The sequence below is a fragment of the Eptesicus fuscus genome, chromosome 11, assembly GCF_027574615.1.
Source record: "Eptesicus fuscus isolate TK198812 chromosome 11, DD_ASM_mEF_20220401, whole genome shotgun sequence".
NCBI classification, from domain to species: Eukaryota; Metazoa; Chordata; class Mammalia; order Chiroptera; family Vespertilionidae; genus Eptesicus; species Eptesicus fuscus.
The window spans coordinates 76,668,311-76,691,910 of NC_072483.1; the positions used below are offsets into that span (position 1 = coordinate 76,668,311).

Below are 23,600 nucleotides of genomic sequence, written 5' to 3' on the forward strand. Positions count from 1 at the left end.
TGTTTAGTCTGCTTTTAGGGTATTTGCCTTGACAGTGTGCCTTCATATATCTAAGACATTTGCTGGATTAATATCCTGAGTTGTTTCTCTTGCTCAGTTCACAAGTAGATTTACACAAGTACTCTGATGTGAAACACAGACCATGTAGTGTGTGTATGTGTGCGTACGTGTGTGTGTGTGTGTGTGTGTGTGTGTGTGTGTGTGTGTGTGTAATGATTGTTAAATTAAGAAGACGTATGGCTCAGTGGATTAAACAGTATCTAATCTTTTCCATTATCCTACCTCAGTCTCAGGAGCCTTAATGACCTACTCAACAGCCAATATCAGAATTATTTAGAAACTTGCTTTAAAAGTATAAAACTGCCCTGACCGGTTTGGCTCAGTGAATAGAGTGTCGGCCTGTGGACTGAAGGGTCCCAGGTTCGATTCTGGTCAAGGGCATGTATCTTGGTTGCGGGCACATCCCCAGTAGAGGGTGTTCAGGAGGCAGCTGATTGATGTTTCTCTCTCATCGATGTTTCTAACTCTCTATCCCTCTCCCTTCCTCTCTGTAAAAAAATCAATAAAATATATATTTTTAAAAAGTATAAAACTTATTTCATTCATATGTGGAATATAAAACTGAAAGCAACAAATGAACAAACAAGAAAAAAAACAAATGAAAACTTATAGATACAAACAATAGTATGGTGGTTCTAAGAGGGAAGAGGAATGGGGGGTAGTAAAGGGTAACGGGGTCAAATATATGGGGACGGAAGAAGGTTTGACTTCCGGTGGTGGGCACAAATTGTGATGTACAGATGATGTATCAGATAATTATATACTTGAAACCCATATAATCTTATTAACCAATGTCACCCCAATACATTTAATTTTTTTAAAAAAAGAGAAAGAAATGTGTGCAGAAATAAAGTGTCATTCTGGACTCAGAGCTTTCCTGAGCCATCTTCACCTTCATTTCAAAGCTTTATGAAAATATCACAGAGTGCTGTGTGTGCTAACATTGCATTGGTGATGGATTGTATTCTACTTAATACAGCATTTCCAACCATGGTAATAGAATGGCAGTAGGTAGGAGAGAGATGTAGGTGATGGCACATCGCATGCATCTAAAATATCTTCTTGCTTCTTTTTAAATTACAGCAAATTCAGTAAAGCTAGAAATGCAGAGTGATGAAGAGTGTGACAGGAAACCCCTGAGCCGCGAAGACGAGATCAGGGGCCATGATGAGGGTAGCAGCCTAGAAGAACCCCTAATTGAGAGCAGCGAGGTGGCAGACAACAGGAAAGTCCAGGAGCTTCAAGGCGAGGGAGGAATCCGGCTTCCGAATGGTAAACTGAAATGTGACGTCTGTGGCATGGTTTGCATTGGGCCCAATGTGCTTATGGTACATAAAAGGAGTCACACTGGTAAGCAGCTGAAAGAATAACCTGATGACTGCCTGTGACATCTGATGTTGATATTACCTGACATCTATTCTCTTTCCTTTTTATTCAGGGGTGGCAATGGTGAAACTACCTTTTCAGAATTCTGCTAGTATTGGATTGCTGAAAAGCAGCAGAGAGTAGCCCTGGGTCTTGACTTCCAGCCTTCAAATCTGAATAGCATATCAGAAAAGAAGTTTGGGATTCAGTTTCCACAGTTCTTAATATAGCAATAATATGATAAGGGTTCAAAAGGTAGAGGAGAATTTCATTGTGTAACTTAATCTTTTTGTATTTCTATACATTTTTACCATACCCATGGGCAGGTAATATAGTTTGCTAGCAAAGAGTTGATACTCTAAAATGGTACTTCATGCATTTATATAGGGGTAGATCATTTTCACCTTATCTAGTAAATTTCTTGGAATACAATTTCCAATCAATCTTTGCATACCATGGGTCTCTGTAGTAGGAAGATATTTATTTTCCCCAGTTTGAGGATTTTACCAACTTCATGTTATTTTTTTTTTACCATAAATCCTACAAGGAAATATCTAGGGTGGGGTATAGTAAAGGGTGGTGAGTGTGGAGGTAGGAATCTGTAATTGTGAAATAGGATGAGGAAAAAGACCTTATTTTAATTTAATATATACTTTTAGAGATTTGAGTATTGTGAAACACAAGCCCAATGAAAAGGCCTTATTGAAATCTCTTCAAATCCTTTGGCAAAAATACCACACACACACCATGCAGAATAGAAATGTGATTGTGGCAGATAATTGACTCTTAAGAAAAGTTACCAATTCACACAAAAATTTATTTAAAGGTAATGCAAACTAGTGTTATTTAGCAAAATACCAATAACTAATACAACCAGAACTTTAAATATGACAGTCTTCTAGAGAGAGATAAATTATAATAAAGAAATTGATTTAAAATGTTGATTTGTAAATGACTTGTAGGTGCTTAAAACATGATAGATTCAAGGTACATTGAAGTTTTTAGTCTAAACCTCTCGTTTACACAGGAAGAAACTGAAGCCCAAAACAGCCGTGACTTATCCATTGTCCCTCATGTAGTTAAGGGCGTTATGAGGCCAGAGCTAAGGTTCCATGATGCCCGGAGTGGCTTTGTTCAAACATACAATGCTTGGTATATCCATATACCTGCATTTATGATGAAGTACTACTATAATATGTCTGATATTTTTTCTAATTATAATGAGAAGTTAATACGTTAAAATCAGTGTTAGGTTAATATCATCAACTTTATAAGGATTTAAAATTACTCCAAACATACAGGCAGTAACATTTTTACTTTATGTTTTGTTTTGAATTTCCCTTCAAATAGCATTATATTTTTAAATATTTATGTTTGAAATTTTATAGTAATATTTATATTACTAGTGCACATGTTTTTTTTCCCTTTAATTTAAAAATATCTCCTGGAAAAGTTAAAAGATCAAGCTTGGATACCATATTTGATAAGATAAAAAAAGGGAAAGACTATAAAATAATGGGTCTACTTACCTTCGATGCTCATGAAATAATTCTAACTGCAGTTCTAAAAGACGAGTTGCATAAAGTTATAATGTATTCATTATCTCAGATTGATCATGTTAGAGAACATGACACTCATTCAAATTTCTAGCAACACAGAAACAAAACAAAACCCCATCTAAGGACTTTTCAGTTAAATTGCCTATAGTGTTCATTTTAAGGCTGAAAAGGATATTAAAATCAATTTTTATAAAATGTTTATAAATCTTTTATGGTCTGAGTTAAGAAAATTCACAGAGTATGCTCTCTTGAAAATGTAGGTTAATCAGTGTTTCACTTCTGCAGTGATTTTCATGAGGATTGTTGGGTTTAACAGTAATAATTACATACCTATTCTGTCCATTTGGTATTTACTACTGTAGTAGAGTGGAGTTATTTTGATCCTGAAATCTTCTCCCTGACATGGAAAGTGTTTCTAAATAGTTATATAGATTTCCACAAGTCCTAGAAATAGGAGATTCACTCAGCTAATAAAGGCAAGGAGAATGGACTAAATAAACCATTTAAAGTACTCTACAACTGTATGAACTTTTACTGTTAATGAATGTTTATCAGAGTACTGTAAACCTTCTTACACTTTCCTGAGATGTGGAAGGTTTTGTTAAAGTAACAGTCATTCATGGAGGAGCCTGGGATACTTGCCACATTGTTGACCTTGAAATTATGATATATTTTTTAAATAGCAATTTTTGTTTGTATTTCTGCTGACCCAGTTTATGCATCCGAGTGGGTCATGACATTTTCTATTCCATTTTAGTACTAGAATAGAATGTCTACTTGAATGTCTTTTATTTAAATTTGATTGGAAAAATATGCAGTCAAAATTTAGCTATTCACCAAAGGTTTTCTCCTTGATACCATGAACTACTATATTCATTTTAGAACGTCCACCTCTCACCAATAATTTAGAGCTAGTGTAACATGTACTGCCTTAAATCTTTATACAGCTTTTTGGAAACATATGTTTCTGTGTTTTAGCTTGTAAAATATCTAATATAAAATTGATAGTGAATAAAGATATACAACCACCCAACTCAGTAAATGACATGGAGTATCAGATCAGATTCGCCTCTTTCTCTTTCATGCTCTACTGAAGTGCCAATTCCAGTATCTTATTAATGGTTTAGCGTTATTTCTTTGGCATTGCCACTTTAGTAGGTAATCAGGTAATATTGTCATCGGATACACCAGGCACTCTTCATTGGGAATACAGGGAGAAGAAAAAACGTAGGGGCAGTAAATAAATTCATGCATAAACATGTATTCGTGTAAACATTATAAATACAGAATATCCTTAACCTTGCCCCTCTTTGGGGGAAAGTACTCTCATCTTTGTAGCTTCAAGTTTTCCACACAATATTCTGTGCATTGCAGCTTTGTGGAGCCCTTCTCCTGCTCTAAGGCCCAGTCTCCAGGTGCTGATTTTTCATATTCATGGGTTATTGTGCCATCCAACACAGGAACACCCTCTGTCTTTGATGCACCAAAGCAAATTGATGCATGTACACTTGCAGTTTAATTGAATATTTAAACAGAGAACTAGAATTATATTTATGAAAGTACATAAAATATTGAAATATAATCTATTTATTCCATAAGAATAATAGATAACTTTATCCAGTGAATAACTAAATATGGTCCTTGAATAGATTAGTAGATTAAAAACAAAAACAAAACATAATGAGAATGGACCCAGAATGGATCCAGAGTTGTTCATCCAGACTTTTATACCCACATGCAGGATGATTAGTATCTGATAATTCAAAAGAAAATCAAGGTAATTCATGTAAAACAGATCTGTGTTCTTCAAAGGTTCATGTGATTGAAATCAGTGTGCATTATTGACATTGCCTCTTCCCTCTTATCCCAAATGGAAGCATGACTGCTCACTTTCATGACGCATCTTTCTTTACTTCTCATGGCTATGGGAGCATAGCAAATGCCTCCACACTAAGACTTACACACTCGGCAATATGGCAATATTTCCCAATATGCCTAGGTCGCTTTTTTGTTTCTCCTACTTTTTTAAGACTGGCGTGGCTCAGTTGGCTGGGCATTGTCCCGTGAACCGAAAAGTTTCTGGTTCAATTCCCACTCAGGGTACATGCCTGGGTTGCAGACTGGATCTCTGGTAGGGGTTGTGCAGGAGGCAGCCCATGGATGTGTTGCTCTCATATCAGTATTTCTCTCTCTCCCTCCCTCTCCCTTCCTCTCACTCTAAAAATAAATTTTAAAATCTTAAAAAAAAAAAAAAAAACTAAATAACCCTGCTATAAGACCCATGGGCTCAATTAGATGAATTTAAAAATTGTTTTGAAAAGAGTTACCGTATTATTTTTATTTTTTTTTAGATAAGCATGATATTAAATGATAAATTTAGTTCTCTAAAATCAGGATTTTAAAATACTTCAATTGTGGGAGGCTTCAAGAAAAATTTAATTAACATGCTAGTGGAGTGTTTTCCAAAGGCAAACATGATTTCTGATGTTTTTGTTCACCACCCTAATTTAATTCATTTTAAAGTTATTGCATACTGATTTGTTACTTGCTTGGGAAATTCTACATAGACAGATATCAAGTGTAAAAATGAAATATTTGGAGTAAAAAATTATGATTTAAAATAATTTCCTGTTTTCCTACTGTCTGAAAAGTTAATTTCATAAAGAAAGTGCCTCCTTCTTCCTTTTTATTATGATTTCTATGGTAGGAGTGGGTAATAGAAAACCCTGATTTTAAAAAGTTGTAGAATGCCATTCCATTGAAAAAAAAAAGTCAAAGAATCAAGTTAAGTTTATATTTGTGTGCAAGTGTGTGCATGTGTGTGTAAAATAAATATTAGCAAATTAGATTTAAATTGTTGACTATTTTGTAAGACTGCATATGAGAGGTTTTAAGTCAAGTATTTCTCTTTTAAACTGTATTTAGTGTTGATTTAATTTGTTAGTTTTATCAAAGAATAAAAAAAGATAACTAAAATTAAATATAAGGCAACTTCAACCTAATACATCAGTTTGGACATTTTGTAAACAGCTCATAAGATCTCCAGAATTCTTAAGAAAAAACCTTAACCCTTGCTATACACAGCCACAGATTACACATTTTTGGTATGAATTTTATTAAATTTCAAAATGAGCAAGTACTATAGAATTCAAGATACACTTGATCTATCTATTTCTCAGTTTCTTTAGCATTTATATCATTATGATCTAATGTTCAGTGGCAGCTGCTAGAAAGGGCGAGTTTATTTTTTTATGCTTTCTAGATGATTTAAATTAAAAGAATGACTGTTTGGATTATATTAAAGGTACCCCCAAATATCGAGGTTTTATTATTCACTATTATTATGACTGTTTCAGTTAAAGTTATGAAACATGATGATTCAGTTCAAAAAATTTTTAAACTATTAAAATTGTAATCATTATCTAACTTCAAGCACAGAAATGGCCCAGTTTATCCAAAAGGGAATTGTGTTTTTTTTTTTAATTTTATTCTAAACTTTGAGCTTTAATGTGATATATTTATACTTTTATGTATTAATGTATATGTTTCATATATATCTCTAGAAAATAGACAAGCTTAAAATAATAGTATTAAAATAATATTTTCTTCATGATTTCATTAATGATATTAGTTTGCTCCACTTGTCCATTTTACTTCATCAACTATATGTCTTTATGTTTGATGACATTGATGACAGTTGATGGCAACAGACTGAACTGATAATTATGGCTTCAAAGGTCTTATAGCAATATCAGAAATAGAATAAAAGACTCCTATCAAACAAATGATTTTCATAATAAAAAGAGAATAAATAAGAAATGTCTGAATGAATAATTTTCTTGGACTTGCTCTCATTATGTAAGGAAGTTTTGCCAAAGCTTTTACTATTAGTGAGTAGGAGAATTGAGAGACCTGAGCTATATTTGGAGATTTTGTGGTAATGAGCTTCGTAACCTGGTTCATTCACTGCAACTCTCTTGTCCCCTGTTAAGGAAATTATCAGCTAAATGAGAGAGTTAGACTAAAGACGGCTTTCAACACAAAATTGATGTGATTTTTAAAGAAATCATGGTACAGTGAAGAGAGCAAGATATAGTCACACTGACCGAGATTCGGTTTTCAGCTGGAGTACTTATTAGCTCTGTGACTCTCATCCGATACTTTGATACTTGCACTTCAGTTTCTTTTGTAAATTTAAAATGCCTGATTATGTCATTATGAGGACTGAAATATTATATGTAAAACGACCAGTAACAGCAATAAAGTGATGACACCTCGTTGTTCAACCAGTTGTCAGTCCCGTGACTGCTATTCTTTTGAGTCCATGACAGAAATCCTGTAAAGGTTATATGAAGGGGGACACTTGACCTAAAGTTTGAGACTTTAGGGAGGTAAGAGTTTAGAGGGCTTAGAAGCGAGGTGAGGAGTCTCTGCAATGAGGACTGGCTCTAGCTAACAGTAGATGGCGAGTTGGTCACTTGCACATAACCTGCCTGACCTTTCTCTTCTCCGTTCCTTCCCGCAGGTGAGCGGCCCTTCCACTGTAACCAGTGTGGAGCATCGTTTACTCAGAAGGGCAATCTTCTGAGACACATAAAGCTACACTCGGGAGAGAAGCCGTTCAAATGTCCCTTCTGTAGCTATGCGTGTAGAAGAAGGGACGCCCTCACAGGACACCTCAGGACCCACTCTGGTAAGTGTCAGCAGCTCTTTGAGAAGAGAGCTAAAACAGACTGCCGGAGAGAGCCATAAACAACACAGAGGAACTGATAGCTTTGGCCCATCGCGAGGAACGACCTAGACAGTATTTTTATTAGTGTGCATTGAATAACTGATAAATCTTGCCCTTCTTATAGACTGGGCTGAAAGGAGCACTGTTAACTGAAGTCTCTTATTTTAAATCGCCAGAGTAAGAAAACAGCTGTTACATAAGTTTTCTATGATTTTTTAATTTTTTTAATTATTAACATAATAATTATGGTTAATCCAGGATAATGTGAAATATTATAGTTACATGCTGATGTTATCATAAAAGAGATGAAAGCGATTTTTTTTTTTTGACTGATTACAACACCCAGGCTGGGGCCTCAGTGGGAAGTCAAATATTGCTATTTTTAAACTTGAAACTATGCTCATTAGAAAATTGGCTATTAGAGTATATTTTATTTCCTTTTAGCTCCTATTTATCTCTCAAACTATAGTCATTAGATGCTCTCTGGAACTTTTCTCTACTTCATAAATCATCATTAAAAATCTTGAAGAAGTTTGATTTTTTTTTAAAATGCTAGAATGTAGTACTGGAAAGAAAAGGAATGCTTAGAAATCTGAATGAGTCTCATTTGACTTTTAGCATGAATTGCCATAACCAAGAAGTTAAAGGTGAAAATTAGTATTCTCTTAAGTTAGTTTTAGATGCTCCTTCTATTCCTAGTGACATATTAAAGTTTAATTTTAATATAAAGATAAGATGGAAGTGATGTTTTCATCTACTTTGACAAATTGTATTAGAGAGTGCTATGGATTGTGAGGTAATGTTTGTATTATCTTTCTTTACATTTTTTCCTGTTAAGTCTTCAGGCTTTACCTAGTTTTTTAACATGAGTCTGAAATATCTCAAAACTACTTGAGATATTAACTGAAAGTTGGGGCAGTTATAGAAAAATTAAATTAATGCAAACGTTAAAACAACATACTTTATATATTTTCGTTTCCTCCTGACTCAAAGTAATTCACTTATTTCCAACTATGACACTTAATATTTTATTTTGAAATCATGCTATGAAAACTAGATCTTAAAGTGGTGTTTTTATTATAAAGTATTCTTTATGGAAATATTTTTAAGACATGAGTTATGTTCTTAAGCTAGCCATGTATTCTGGCTTATTAAAGTGTGGTTAAGTTGACCAAGGGTTATATAAGACATAGCTTTTTGTGCACATATCTATTGCATGAAATTGAAGCAAAAATAATTTTAAACACCTGTTTTATTCTTTATAAATATTGTGTTGCTTTTAATACTGTGGTTTAGTGTACACATTTTCTTTACCTGGCATGTGCTATATTCTCAGAAGGTTTGATGCCTGGGGACACCTCTGGAAGACATTCGATATTCATCTCAATTCCTGTTTCCTTGATTTCATGTTTGTTCTCTTAACAGCTCTATCCCTGTAGGTGGTGTCTCACAAGTCAAGACATCTTGGTTTTTGTGTTAGACTGAGCTGGGCATCTGCACTTAGCTTCTTTATGCAAATTAGGCTTGGTCCATCTGATGCACCTGGTTGGTGGGTGATAAAGTGAGGGGAGGGAAAGATGTCACTCCAGAATTAGGCCACTCATTAGCTTTGGCCAGGCCAGACCCTTAACATTATGTACATGGTTCTGTGTAATTGCCAAGTTTGTGTGTATAAATTGAAGCTGTTTCTGTGAAACTGTATATTTACAAATAAATATATTGCTACTTTGAGGTTCCAAAGAAACCAAAACTGTGGTTTCACTAACTACAATCATGTTGGTGTTGCTATATCAAGGCATGATTTTTGCATATTATATATATATATATATATATATATATATATATATATATATATATATATATATCATACTCAAACTGGCGAATAAAAGAGAGTTTACTGGAGTGATGTTACTGCATCATCAAGGGGTATTATCAATTCAGTCACCTTCCAATTGGACTCTAAAATATTAGTCTTCACTAATGCTTTTCATAATAGATGAAACAGGAAGCAAGACTGCTAAAGTCCAAGCTCCTGAATGGTCAGAAAGCTCAAGTTGCTCATCATAGTGTTCTTCCAGTACCAATTCTATCTTCCCCTCACCCTCTTTGTAGCACCTGGGCTGGACAGGTTTCATTATCTGATGGGGGACCCAAACCTTATTTCTAGAAGTTCACAACTGGTGGTCCTGCCACTTTGTACAGGCACAAGAGTAGCTAGGTAAAGAATCTGACCAGTATTCACAAAATAGATTGTCTGATTGGTTTGGGTCACCCATCAGATACTCTTGTCCAGATTACTAAGAGCCGTCTCCACAGTGGATACCTTCTAGAGAGAATGCACATAGGACATGTCATCACACTTGGTACCAATTCTGAGAGGTTTATTCACCCAACTCTCCGCCAGACCTTCTATCACCAGTTTTCCAGTCTTGTTCTTCCAAGTCCGTGACTGTACCATGTATCATTACCTCAAATGTATCTCCTTCCATGCAAAGTGCACAGTCTGAAATTCTGCGAGGGGAATATCCTGTTACTATGGTATTTCAGGGCTAGCCCCCTTAGTGGGCCTGTAACACAGTGGTCACAACTCATACCAAATACCATGCAATCCATTCATGAACTGAATTCACAGTGTCACCCTCCATTTTTACTTGGCACTAAAGACACCCCATGAAGTCATACATGTGGCTTGAGGAGAGATTGTGAAGCAGTAGTAGCAGGTATCAGGGACACTTGAGCTATTGCTCATGAAATACACCTGGCTTCCCAAACCTGCATGGTCCCATTTTCCTTTAACAATGAAATGCTCTTATGTACCGCTGATTCAATGTTATTATTGAGTCAGCTAATACCTAGTTCATTTTGTGTAGTTTGGGCCACATAGTCATTTAGAGTCTGGTGGCCCAGTACTCTCAGTCTTAAACAGAGTCCAGTACTAAGATAGGAGGAGTTCTTAAAATGAGAATAGTTATTGGTACAAGATTGCATGTCTTTACTTAAAAAAAAAAAAAAAAAAGATCTGTACTCTTATACTTCTAAGGACAGAGATGTTTTAAAGCCACAGCCATTTCCAAAAAAATCATTGCATTGCTGGAGCTTGGAGCCAAAGGTATAGGGCAGCTTTCGTCACAGCAGAGGTATGCTGCAGATCCTTTTCCTGCCCCAGTTCCTCTTTCAACACCTACAGCCCCGTGAATTCCTGGTACATGCCTCAGAGCAGCGTATCCAATGTGGAATTTACTTTTCCAAAATCCAAGAGAGCACCGTGTTTGTGCCTTCTTCATGATGACACATGCAAGATGCAGCAATTTGTCATTTGCTATAGAGGATCAATCTCAACACGTCCAGACCACTGGGCCCGTACCATTTCTCCAAGGCTACAAGTCTCTGAACTTTTCATAGAGATTATCTCCTACCCTCTAGCATATATCTTATTCAGGTATCTTAGGTATTTACTACTTCCTGCTCATCAAGTCCAATCAGTATAATACCACGAATGTAATGTTCCAGCTTGATGTTCTGTGGGATGTCAAGATGGACAAGATTTCTTTGGACTATATTATGACAAAGAGAGGAGAGTTGACCTAACCTTCAGGTAAGATAGTGAAAGTATGCTGTTCCTGCAATGTGAAGGCAAACTGCTTCTGATTATCTTTGTTGATAAGGAATTATTTTTTAAAAAAATGGTTCATACCTTCATACCTGGTGTCAGGAGCTATTTTAATGTGATCCAGTGAAGATAATGCACCTAGAAATGCACTTGCCATTGACATTCATGAGGTGATTAAGTCTGCATTCACCCACAGAACCATCTAGGTCTCACATTAGCCTAAAAACACAGCTTCCAGGGGGATGTGGTAGGGACCGCCTCCCCAGTCTTTCAGTTTCAGTGACTGCTAGTATCTTGGGAGATGTGGTAGTTCTCGGGGCTATGCTCTCCGGTGTGGTAGCCACTAGCCACACATGGCCCTTAAACACCTCAATATGCTGGTGCCACATGCTGAAAGAGTTCTGCTTAAATAAAATACAGGGGTTGGCAAAAGTCGGTTTACAGTTGTGAGTATGGGAAACAGTTAATAAAGCTGTGGTAATAATCAGAATCTGGGTGTCTCTTTCCATCTGAACAACTGTAAACCTACATTTGCCCACCCCTGTACATTTAAATCAGGGTGCCCAGACCTATTTGTACATCTATTGCTGTTCTCTCCAGCCAGAGAAGACAGTTACCATCCAGCTTTTCACACACGCAGGTTCTCTGCTCACCCAGGTAATTACTTGGTGAAGGGAGTGTCCCACATGCCCCTCCAAGGCTATGGTAAAGGACAGGCTGAACAGGATGATTCATAATAGATCCTTTTCAATATTCTTACTGACTTGAGCTTTTGGACTTCTTCCACTTGGCTCTGCCAGGAAAATTTTGGCATTTCAACTTTTTCCTAGGTAAGCCATCATTGAATCAAGGATCAATTAATTAGTCACTCCCACCTGCTCAAGGCAATATGCTAAATCCCAAATCCCAGATGAATGCTCATCTATTGATCAGTTTGGCCTGATCTAGCATCTTAGTTCACCTTCTTGGTATAAAACCCTTAGAATCAATCCATTACATTCCCTTACATGCTAGCTAGACTGCTGCTGATACAAATCAGCAAAGTTTCCTAAATCTTCAGTGTATAGGCCATCACCTTATGGATCCGGCCTTGGTTTTGGGCTATGTTAGGATCTAACTTGTTGTGAGCCTGGGGTCAATGAGAGGTAATAGGAGTAAGTCCCTCAGCATTTGATCAGATAGTACCATCCCCTATTCCACCCTTTCCTCATCAGTACCCCATTACCAAGACCAGTGGTATTGGTTCTATCCATTTTATTTAGCATGGCAATTCCATAAGCTTTCAAATCAGATTCTGGAGTTTATCTGCAGCTTTATTTGCCCTGAGGCTTAAGTAAATAGGAACTATCTTAGAGCTGACTGAGAAACTTTCTGATATTTTACCTCTGGTCTGATTTGAGCAGTCAAGGCCTTCGTTTTGTTCTTTCTCCTCTATATTTTTCTTAGGGTCATCGTAGTTATGCCACACTATAGTCTTCACACTTCAGAAAATGAAGGCCACAGCACCTAATGCCTTGCCTCGCCTCTGCACTGCATTCCATGCCACCACCAGTGGTAATCTGAGTAATCATGCTGCCAACACATGCCTAGACTTACTAGGGTTCTATTATTTCCCTGGTAAGGAGACCATGGTGTTCTCTTCAAACATGAACAACCCACTGGCACAATGTCATTTTGATGGACTTTGGCCTTGGGCCACTCCTGCTCCCTAAAGCTATCAATCAGGGTTCTGACAGCAAAGCAGGGAGACACTCAAATGGGAAAAAATCTGGAGACATCCTTGAAAGGACTAATTTTTACAAGAGAATTGGTTAGGCATAAAGGAAACCAACAAGGGATGGTTGACGCTCTCAGAGGCTAGCAATAGCAAGAAGTAAATAGCAGCCCCACGTCTGAAGAGGCAAGGGAATAGAGAGGTCACTGGAATGAAGCGAGGTAGGACACGTTGTGAACACTGACCTTCAGTAGGGGAGTGCACATCTGTTAACCTGTGACTGAGGAGTAAACACCTTGACCTCACTCTTTCCACATTAACTCTTGCTGGTGCCTCACATTAACTGACCCTAAACAAAAGCCAGAGGACAAAGGATCCCATTGAAGGATCCAATAGAAATTAGCTTTCTGTAGGAGCAGAGTAGAGCAAAGGAGAGTGAAAATGGCTATGGAGGCAAAACAGAGAATATGCCACAGATTGACTAACCTTTAAGAACTAGGGCTTAAAATAGCTAGTATAGGGTACTAAGTGTAATGTAATGATTTTAACTTTTTGTGAATATTATTAGTAGTAGAAGGTATTTTGCTCCACCCCCCTCACTATGGGCAATGACTGTTCGCTGGTTCATTGTTTTGTTTTATTTAGCTACTGTGTTCTATGTAACCTGTATTTTAGATTTGAAAACTTTCCATCTGGTAGGTTGGTATCAATGAGCTCAGAGTTGGTGGGCACTTAAGTTTCTGTAAGATTTTATACTTCTCAGTTTAACAATGAAAAAGACTTAGAAAAAATACTAGTATATGATATACTGTATAATTTTTTTATTATCTTTGCCCACCTCCAAGTCTTTAGTATTTGTTTTTATCAACTCACCTTTATTGAATTTTTCTAAAGTGATAAAATTAGTTTTTATATAAAGAACTTTCTTTTTATACTTATTTTATCAGAATATGGATATTTTAATAATTAACATAATTATAATAACAGATTCAGCTGTTATGAATAGGTGTGGATAGAATCATAACCAACCCTTAATATCCAGTTCAACTGCCAGAAGTATATATGTGGGCACACCAGAGAGGTGCCTCTGAGTGTTCGGAAGTCAGTGTCTCAGGCCCCCCATCTGTGTGCTTCTCAAAGGGCATGGAGAGACATCCGTCAAGAGAGATTCTCGCTATCACTACTCCTGTTTCACAGGTCATGCAGGCAGAGCCTGGATTCACACTCCAAACTCTGAACTTTATGCTATAGGATAAATAACAGCTCATGTTTATTCTCTAAAACTCTTAACTCGATTGAATCAATTCAAATGATAAAGAAAAAAGAATACTATCTGGAAGTCAAGATGTTGACTTCTAGGTTGTAGAATGGGCTCGCTGCAAATGAGCTCTGTGACTTTGAGAAATCACTCAATTTAATCTTCAATCTCCCTGTGCTACTAATATTATATGAAGCTAAATACAACGTGTTATCTTTTCCCCCATGACTTTGCTGATCAGTCTCTGTGAGCAAACCTTAAAGCGAGTAGTCCCCATGCCCCACTTTTTTATTTGCTGTAGTTTAACTTTTAAAATAAATTTGCTTTACACGGAATAAGTCGATGTTTTCAGATGATCTTCCCAGGGCCAATATGATTTCTCTGCTACTATCTGCTAACCTAAATCTAAGAGAGATCCTTGATACAGAGAGTTTCTGATTTTCCACTTGTGGTTCCAGACATAGTTTGTTCACTCAAAATATAGTCCCTTTTAATAAATGTTTAAAGCTCCCTTTATCTTGCTGAAAACCAGCAGAAGTATGAAACAGTGTTGAATTTTCCTCCTCTCATAGATAATGGGTTTAAGTGTACAAGTCCTGATTACTTATTTGTTTTCATGTTTTAGATTTTCATTGATAACATTTTTAAATTTTGAAAGGATGCCCAGTTTTACAAATAAAGCAGCAGAGGCCTTTAAAGAGAAAAAAAAAAAATCTTTGATAGTATTTACCAGTATTTGCCATGGACAAGTTTGTTTTCTAGCAATATTTTTTTAAGAGTATAATTTTATTATTTCTGGAAATATATCAAACCAATACCAGATGTTTTTTCAGTAGCAGATAATTCCTGTCAACAATTCCTATATTTCATTCCCCATTTCTTTACTATGATGACGGAAGATATCGTAACCTTTCTGGCTTTGGTTATGGCACTGCTGTATCTTAATCCTGTACTATTTTCCATTCAGGAAATAAAAAATGTAAAATGATACAATCTAGGTTTTATTTGTACGGTGATCATCAGTATTTGATTTTTAAAGTGTTTTCATTTATTATGGATTATTTAGAGTTATTTATTTGTCTTGATGCTTAGCATTTTATTAGAATTCCTTTATTTTATTGAAATTGTGTTGGCTAAATTTAAACATATCTAGAAATCGCAACCCTCTTTCTACTTTGCCCCTTTGCCACACTCAAAACAAAATGAATGGCTGAGAAAGAGGGAAAAATATCTTCTTACATGTGAAATTTAAATGACATTTTAAGAGGGAGTGGGAGGAGAGGGAAAGGCAAGAGAAATAAAGAATTGAAATGTATCATCAATAGTATATCTGCTGGAGAATTTTAGTCTGGTGAGAAAATAAACTACACTTTTATAAACATTCCCCAACTTTGTACATTATATAAGGCTGTGAGAAAGTAAAAGGTATTAGTATCTATTTTAAGCTCTCTATTCCTTAATCTTAAGATTTACAACACAAATCATCTAATTTGCTTTATATAAATTTGTAACCTAGCATAGTGTGTCTGCTAAAAATGATTTTCAATAAGTTTTGTCTCTTGGATTTTTAGTTTAACAAGTGATTATAGTTTTTTTTCATTCCTATAAGTTTGATTAGTTTGCTTCATATGATATGGTATTCCTTTTGTCTTCATTATACGTAATGCACTGGGGACATGGTTTTTCCATGCAGCCCTGGACTCCTATTAATCAAAGTAATATTAACATACTCCTTATCTTTTAAATCTAGGAGGAACTAGAATTGAATATTTCTTCCTAATTAGCATTTCAGGCTTTTCTCACATACACTAATGCTGTGCCTAAATTAAATAGTTAAAACAACATAGACGAGTATGTATTTTTAACATATGGAAACATACATGATATACATGAGTTATAAATTCCTTTGTATACATTATAAAAAGAAACAGTAAGTATGTTTCTCACACAGTCTCAAATGTTGTTATGTCATATCTAAAACTCATTTGTTATCATTGGGTTGTACTGGATTCAGATTATTATAAAAAAGTATGTATTGCATAAAAATGAAATCTTTTAGAAACATTTAAAAATGAAAAGTCCTAATGTTTGCTTCAAAGAAATTTGTTCATTGTCTCATATTCAACAAAAAACAAATATTCCTTAACACTTGCATATTTTTAAGATGCTTGTTTGTTTTAACACTAATATATTGTACCAAGATCCTATTTAATAAAAGGCTAATATGCAAATCAACCGAATGGCGGAACAACCAGTCCGTATGATGCACACTGACCACCAGGGGGCAGACGATCAAATCAGGAGTTGCCCCCTGGTGGTCAGTACAGTCCCACAGGGGGAGCGCTTCTCAGACAGAAATCCTGAGCTGGGCTCGCGGCTGGCGAGTGCAGAGCCATCAGTTGGACACCTCCCGAGGGCTCCTGGACTGCCAGAGGGTACAGGCCGGGCTGAGAGACCCCCTCGAGTGCACAAGTTCCATGCACCGGGTCTCTAGTATATAAATAAAATATCCTTGCATAAGCAGATCAGTTCAGGAATTTTTTTTCATATATATCTTTTTTGTTCATCTCATTTTAAGAAAATAAGAATTACTTCGTGTTTTTAATAAGATTTTCTATAAAATTCAAAGTAAAACCTTTGCTTTCCATGAAACCGGTACATGATGTAATTTTTCATTTGGTTATGTCACTTAAAAGTAAATACTTTGTAAAAATTGTTTATCTTATACAGTCTTGTGCCACTTAACAACAAGAGATGCATCCTGAGAAATGTGTTGTTAGGCCATTGAGTTGTGCAAACATCACAGAGTGCACTTCCACAAACCTAGAAGGTATAGCCTACCTCTGTAACTTCATGTGCATCCTTTTATACCACTGGCAGCACAGGCTCATTTACACCACATCAAACCTGTGAGGAATGCACTGCACTGCAAAATTACAGTGGCTACGACATCCCTAGGTGATTGGAGTTTTTCAACTCCATTATAATCTTACATCATACATGTGGTCCATCATTGACTGAAACATAATGCTGTGCAGGACTGTATGTATCAGAAAACTCTGGAGTAATAGCTCTTTGAGGAACTTTCTTGACTTAGGGTCACTAAGTCTACATTTCTGAATAATTATCTAGTTTATTTTCAAACACCTCAGGAATGTTGAATTTTACAATACTGCTTTATAACCTGTTCAGTGTTTTGATAGTTTTCAGCTTAAGAAGTTTGTTCTTTATGTCTAATTGTTGGTTTAAAGCTATTTTGTCCTATAAAAAGGGACTGGACCAGATGTACCACGTAAATGTCCATCTGTTAAAACAACAACTCTCTCCTCGTTGTACATTTTTAGTTCTTTTTATAAGGACTGTCTTTTTATTTTTCAAGACCCTATAATTCCAAGGACTTTATTTTATCCATAAAAAAGAGCTCAGAAATATTGATTGCTTATATTTCTTGCTAATATTGATTCTTTTAAAAATGTGTCAGTTAAATAGTGCACTGCTGCAAACTCACTTAGAAGTTTCCATTTTATTTTAAACTCTAGTTGCCTTGTTCAGTTATGCCCTTAACCATAAAATAAAATATTATGACTCACCTCCTCTTGAATATATGTGGATGTTCACCTTTAGTAGAATGTTAAACGAACCAACAGGCATTTTAAAAGTATAAACTACATGCTCTTAAGGAAGCCAGTAAGAAGAGATAGCTTTCTCCTCATATTCAAATTTCTTAAAAATAAAGTTAAAAGTAGCATCTAACCTGGATTGAGGTAGGACAAACCTTTGACTGCATTGTTAAAGAAGCGATTTAATGTCACATGTTCTAGTTCTAAGTCTCGTATGGGCAAGTCTGTTAATTCCTCATGAGAATGAAGTACCCTCAAATATACTGTGGCTTCTTACTAAAGGATTCACTACCACAGCTACATTGCTTCCTGAAGTTGCTGACTGATGCTGATCAGGAATTCCATTAAACTAAAAGGTGTTCTAAAGTGCATGGAGCATTTGTAATCACTCACTCTTCTTTCCTAACACCCCCTCTTTCCATCTGGTTTTATTTAAATTATCTTCCTTCTTTTCTCTACTTTTGCCTTCTACTCTTTCATCTTTCTCATAGATTTTCCCCCCAGTCCTTCAAGGTTCACTTCACTATTACTTCACTTTATGTTGTTAAGGAGATGGCCTGAAAAAAAAAGTACATAAGAAAAGTACCTTTAGTTTATATTACACAAAATTATTTGTATAACATGAAATTACTACAGGTTCTAGACACTAACAGTACTGGTTATTTTGTGAAATGGGTGGGGAGCAAAAACAATGTCTGAAAATTAGGTATTTGGCCAAAAGATTATCATCAGTTATATTCATATTGATAGTATTTTAAAACCGGATCACCTTGACTTTTCTACCAGATTTGCCAAAGAGATCCACTTAAAAAATAACTAATTCATGGGCCAGTATATATTGATAGACATACTGGATTATATGATGCAGGTTCAGAAGTTGAATCTAGTGCAACTCATTCATGATAGCGATGGTGCATTAAGTGTAGGCTTCCCAGGGGAAGGAACTGTTCTCACCTGATTGTAGACCTGGCACGTGGCCCACTTTCTGGATGATCTCCCAAGTGTGAACTTGCTTCACCCTCTACCCCCTCCTTTGCTTCCTGGATTACACTGATAATTACACAATCTGTGTCAGTTGCACACATGATTTACATAACTGTGCTATGCTGATTTCCCCCTTTGAGTCTCAATAGATGCCCATGGTGCCTTCTCTATATGCTTTGCAATAAATACCGAAGAGAGGAGATGAAATTAGTATCTTCATTCCTGACTCTTTTTTTTTTAATATTTTATTGAGTTTTTACAGAGAGGAAGAGAGAGGGATAGAGAGTTAGAAACATCAATGAGAGAGAAACATCCGCAACCAAAATACATGCCCTTGACCGGAATCGAACCTGGGACCCTTGAGTCCGCAGGCCGACGCTCTATCCACTGAGCCAAACTGGTTTCGGCTTCATTCCTGACTCTTAAAGCTTACACTTAAGGCCCTGCCATTGGACAGTGATCAGGAGGGAAGAGCCACTGTCAGTCAGGTCAACAGGTAAAACATGGGATTTGTACCCATTAGAGCACTTTTTTTTTTTTTTGTAATATATTTTATTGATTTTTTACAGAGAGGAAGAGAGAGGGATAGAGAGTTAGAAACATCGATGAGAGAGAAACATCGATCAGCTGCCTCCTGCACACTCCCTACTGGGTATGTGCCCACAACCAAGGTACATGCCCTTGACCGGAATCGAACCTGGGACCCTTGAGTCTGCAGGCCGACGCTCTATCCACTGAGCCAAACCAGTCAGGGTCCAGTAGAGCACTTTATTTTTTCCAAACAAATAATCATTTTATAGTCTACCCTGTGTTCCTTATTTTAAAAATAAAATAAAATTTTAAAATAACATACGGTAGTATATTTTAAATGGAATTTTTTCAAATAACAATAGTCAAACTCCTTTAAATTTCAGACACTTATTTCTAGAAGGAGTTATTGAAGATAAGCCTTTCTTCTGTAACATGTATTCATTGAAGCAGCTCTTCACTTTGGCACAACAACATTCATTAGATCAGGTTACTGCTGGAAACTTTCCTCCTTACCTTTTCCTGTTCTCGGGAATTCTAAAGAAAAGGGCAGGAATCATGGCCCTGTTTCTCATCCTTCTCAGTCTTCTGCAGACATGGTTCTCATTCCTAAGTTGGCTATCACTGTTTTACACCCTACATGGATGTTGGGGTGGACAGTCTGAACTTGTGGCCAGTTCACATTTTCCCTTTCACATCGCTGAGTCTGCGGGCCTGGCTTCTTTGAAACTCTAGGTCAGAAGTGGAAGGGCAGCATGCCAACTTCATTACTCACTCAGTGTCCAAAAGGGCACAACACACTGGTTTTTGTGGTGGGGGATGGGGGTAAACTAACCTCCACCCTCCTTCTATTTCCTTACTTGATCCTTGTATATGAGTCAGGGAAACCTGTTCATCCGCAACCTGTACTATCTTGCCAGATCTTGTAAGTAAACTCCCAAATGTTAGAAAGTCATACAAAGGAGGTACATAAAAACCAATATCATTCATTATCCTATATAATGAAGAGGTAATATGCAAATTAACCCTCACGCCCTCACAAGATGGCTGCCTACGACCAGGCCGGCAGGGGGGTTAGTGAAGAACAACCAAACGACTGAACAGCAGGCTGCATGGGGCAACCAGGCCGGCAGGGATGTTAGTGAGGGACGACAAAACAACTGAACAGCAGGCTGTGTGGGGCGACCAGGCCAGCAGGGGGTTTAGTGAGGGATGACCAAACGACTGACCAGCAGGCTGCGTGGGGCAACCAGGCCAGCGTGGGGGGAGGGCAGTTGGGGGGTTATCAGGCCAGCTGGGGGGGGGCAGTTAGGGGTAACCAGGCAGGCAGGCAGGTGAGCAATTATGAGCAAGCGGTCCAGGAATGTGAGAGGGATGTCCAACTGCCGGTTTAGGCCCGATCCCCATGATCGGGCCTAAACCGGCAGTCGGACATTTCCCGAGAGATCCTGGATTGGAGAGGGTGCAGACTGGGCTGAGGGGACCCTCCCCCATCCTCCCCTCCCCCCCCCCTGCATGATTTCATGCACCGGGCCTCTAGTAAGAATATAAAATGTATAGAGAGAAAATTAAATTTTTATTTAAGGTGTATATATCATCTATCAGAGTGGTATCCCTTTACATTGTGCAGAAATATGATGATAATAAGCAAATAGATAATGAAAAATCCTAAATTCAGCATTTTGAAATAAGAGATCTTATTATATTCTATTTTGCATCAACATCCCTTATGCTGTATCGATTGAATGAATGATGAATCTGTGGATGCTTTCAGTTGAACATGTTTGCATTAACTAGAAAGTTAGTTTTTTAATATTAGTGGAGGTCAGTGGTGGTTATATGTATTTTCTAGTAGAAGATAAATCTCAATTCATTATAAAAATAAAAGTTAATGGCTAACACTTAATAGTCTCTTATTCTGTGACAAGCACTATTTTTAAAGCAAATTTAAAGAGGAAAGTGCTACCTAATATCCCCACAACCTAGAGTTTTAAATATTATGTGTATGGTCCTGTATGTAAAGCTTTACCTTATTAAGGTTATTATATTTTCACCTTATTTCTTTGTTTATATTGTGCCAACAATGTATTATGTGGATTAGATTTTAAACACACACACACAAGTGCTCAGCATAATAAAACTAAAGATCATATCATGCTCAAATACACAAATGTTCCATAATGCTTGATCACATATAGAAATTTAGAATAAAATAAAAACTAAAAAGAATAGTATAAATTATCCTTGTGAGAGTACTTTTTAAAAATTACGCTCTGATAGAGTAAAACTTTCTATTGTAACTATATATGTGTATTATGTACATTTTCCAACATACTCAGGAAAAGCTGTGATACAAACTCCGCTTTGCCTGACTCTATAGCCTGTGCTGTCAGTCACCATACTCTTACTTTCCAATTTATTCATTATATAGCTGCCAGAAAGTTATTTAAAAACCCATTTTAAAATATGTGGTTCCACCCTAGCTGCTTTGGCTCAGTGAATAAAACGTCAGCCTGCAGATGGAAGGGTCCTGGGTTCGACTCTGGTCAAGGACATGTACCTCAGTTGCAGGCTCCTCCCTGGCCTGGGCCCTGGTCAGGGCACGTGCAGGAGGCAACCAATCGATGCGTTTGTCTCACATCCATATTCCTCTGTGTCTTTCTCTCTCTCTTACACTCTCTCTAAAAATCAATGGAAAAAGATCCTCAGGTGAGGATAAATAAATAAATAAAATGTGGTTCCTCCACTTAAAATATCTTAATGGCTTTCCATCACTCTCATGAAAAAAAAAAAATCAAACTGTTTATCATGGCCAGTGGAAGTTCTGCCCACCTGTCCAGTCATATACCATTCTACCCTCACTCTGCTTTCTTTGCCACCCAGGTTCTTTTATTCTTTGCCAACGCTTGGGATCTTGCACTGATGATCCTAGAAGTCTTTCCCTTCAGCTCTTTCCCCAGTGTTTGGCATGATTGCCTCCTTATCCTTCAGATATTTGCGTTAAACTACCATCTCCTTGGAGATAGTGGCCTTCTATAAACCATTCTCTAAGTTACTATTATCCTGGCTCTTTTTTTTTTTTTCTTTAACCTCACCAGAGGATATTTTTTCCATTGATGTTTTTAGAGAGAGTGGAAGGGAAAGGGAGAGACTGAGAGAGAAGCATCCATGTAAGAGAGACACATCAATTGGTTGCCTCCTGCATGCACCCTGACCCGGCCTGGGTATTGAGCCTGGAACTAAGTATATGCCCTTGACAAAAATCGGACCTGGGACCCTTCAATTTATAGGCTGATGCTCTATCCACTGAGCCAAGCTGGCTAGGGCTTCCTGGCCTTATCATAAGGTCTTGTAAAGCTTCCATCCGAGCCCTGGCCAGTTTGGTTCAATGGATAGAGTGTCGGCCTGCAGACTGAAGGGTCCCAGGTTCAATTCCGGTCAAGGGCACATGCCCGGGTTGCAGGCTCAATCTGCAGTAGGGGTTGTGCGGGAGGCAGCCTATCAATGATTCTCTCTCATCATTGATGTTTCTATCTCTCTCCCCTCTCCCCCTCTCCCTTTCTCTCTGAAATCAATAAAAATATATTTTTTAAAAAAAGGTTACATCCAAACCTGTGGTTTTCTTGGCTTCTTGTTCATGCATCTGTTGCTTGTCTCTACCCCATCACCCTCCAGCCCCCGCCATTCTATTGTAAGCTCCGTGAGATGGGGGCCTCCTCTGTCTTATTAATGTATTCTCCAACTCCTTGAATGGTGCTTGGCACATATTCGGTAATAAAAAAATTGTTGATTAATTGAATGAGGAGAGTCTTATGGTATAATGTACTTGTTCTAAAAAAATTCCATAGTAGGAAAGGGAAGGAAATCACTGAGCTGTTCTCATTTCTATGAGGTCAGCTCATGCATATTTTCCAAATTTGTGAATCACAAAAAATAAATAATATATTTGGGTATTTTTTGTGTCAAATTAGATGTAGCTCAGAGTGCTCTTCTCACTCACTTCTGGAAAGTAGGCATAACATACATGGTTGATGGCCTCTTCCAGTTGAAAATTCTTGGTAGCAGGTGAAGAAGCCTGAAAGAGCTCTAGTAATGAAGTGACATTTATTCATTCAACACATATTTCTTGAGTATCTTCATGACAGGCATTTTTCTAGGCACTTGAGATAT

At 37.0% G+C, this 23,600-nt stretch overlaps 1 protein-coding gene across 1 annotated transcript in view; it reads left to right on the plus strand.

Annotated features, from left to right (window-relative positions):
- Window positions 1-23,600, plus strand: part of IKZF2 (IKAROS family zinc finger 2) — a 137,502-nt gene that overhangs the window by 93,321 nt on the left and 20,581 nt on the right. Inside the window, exons 4-5 of the mRNA XM_028151084.2 lie at window positions 1,144-1,410; window positions 7,510-7,677. Coding sequence (XP_028006885.1) covers window positions 1,144-1,410; window positions 7,510-7,677 — 435 coding nt within the window. The remainder of the gene's footprint in view (window positions 1-1,143; window positions 1,411-7,509; window positions 7,678-23,600) is intronic.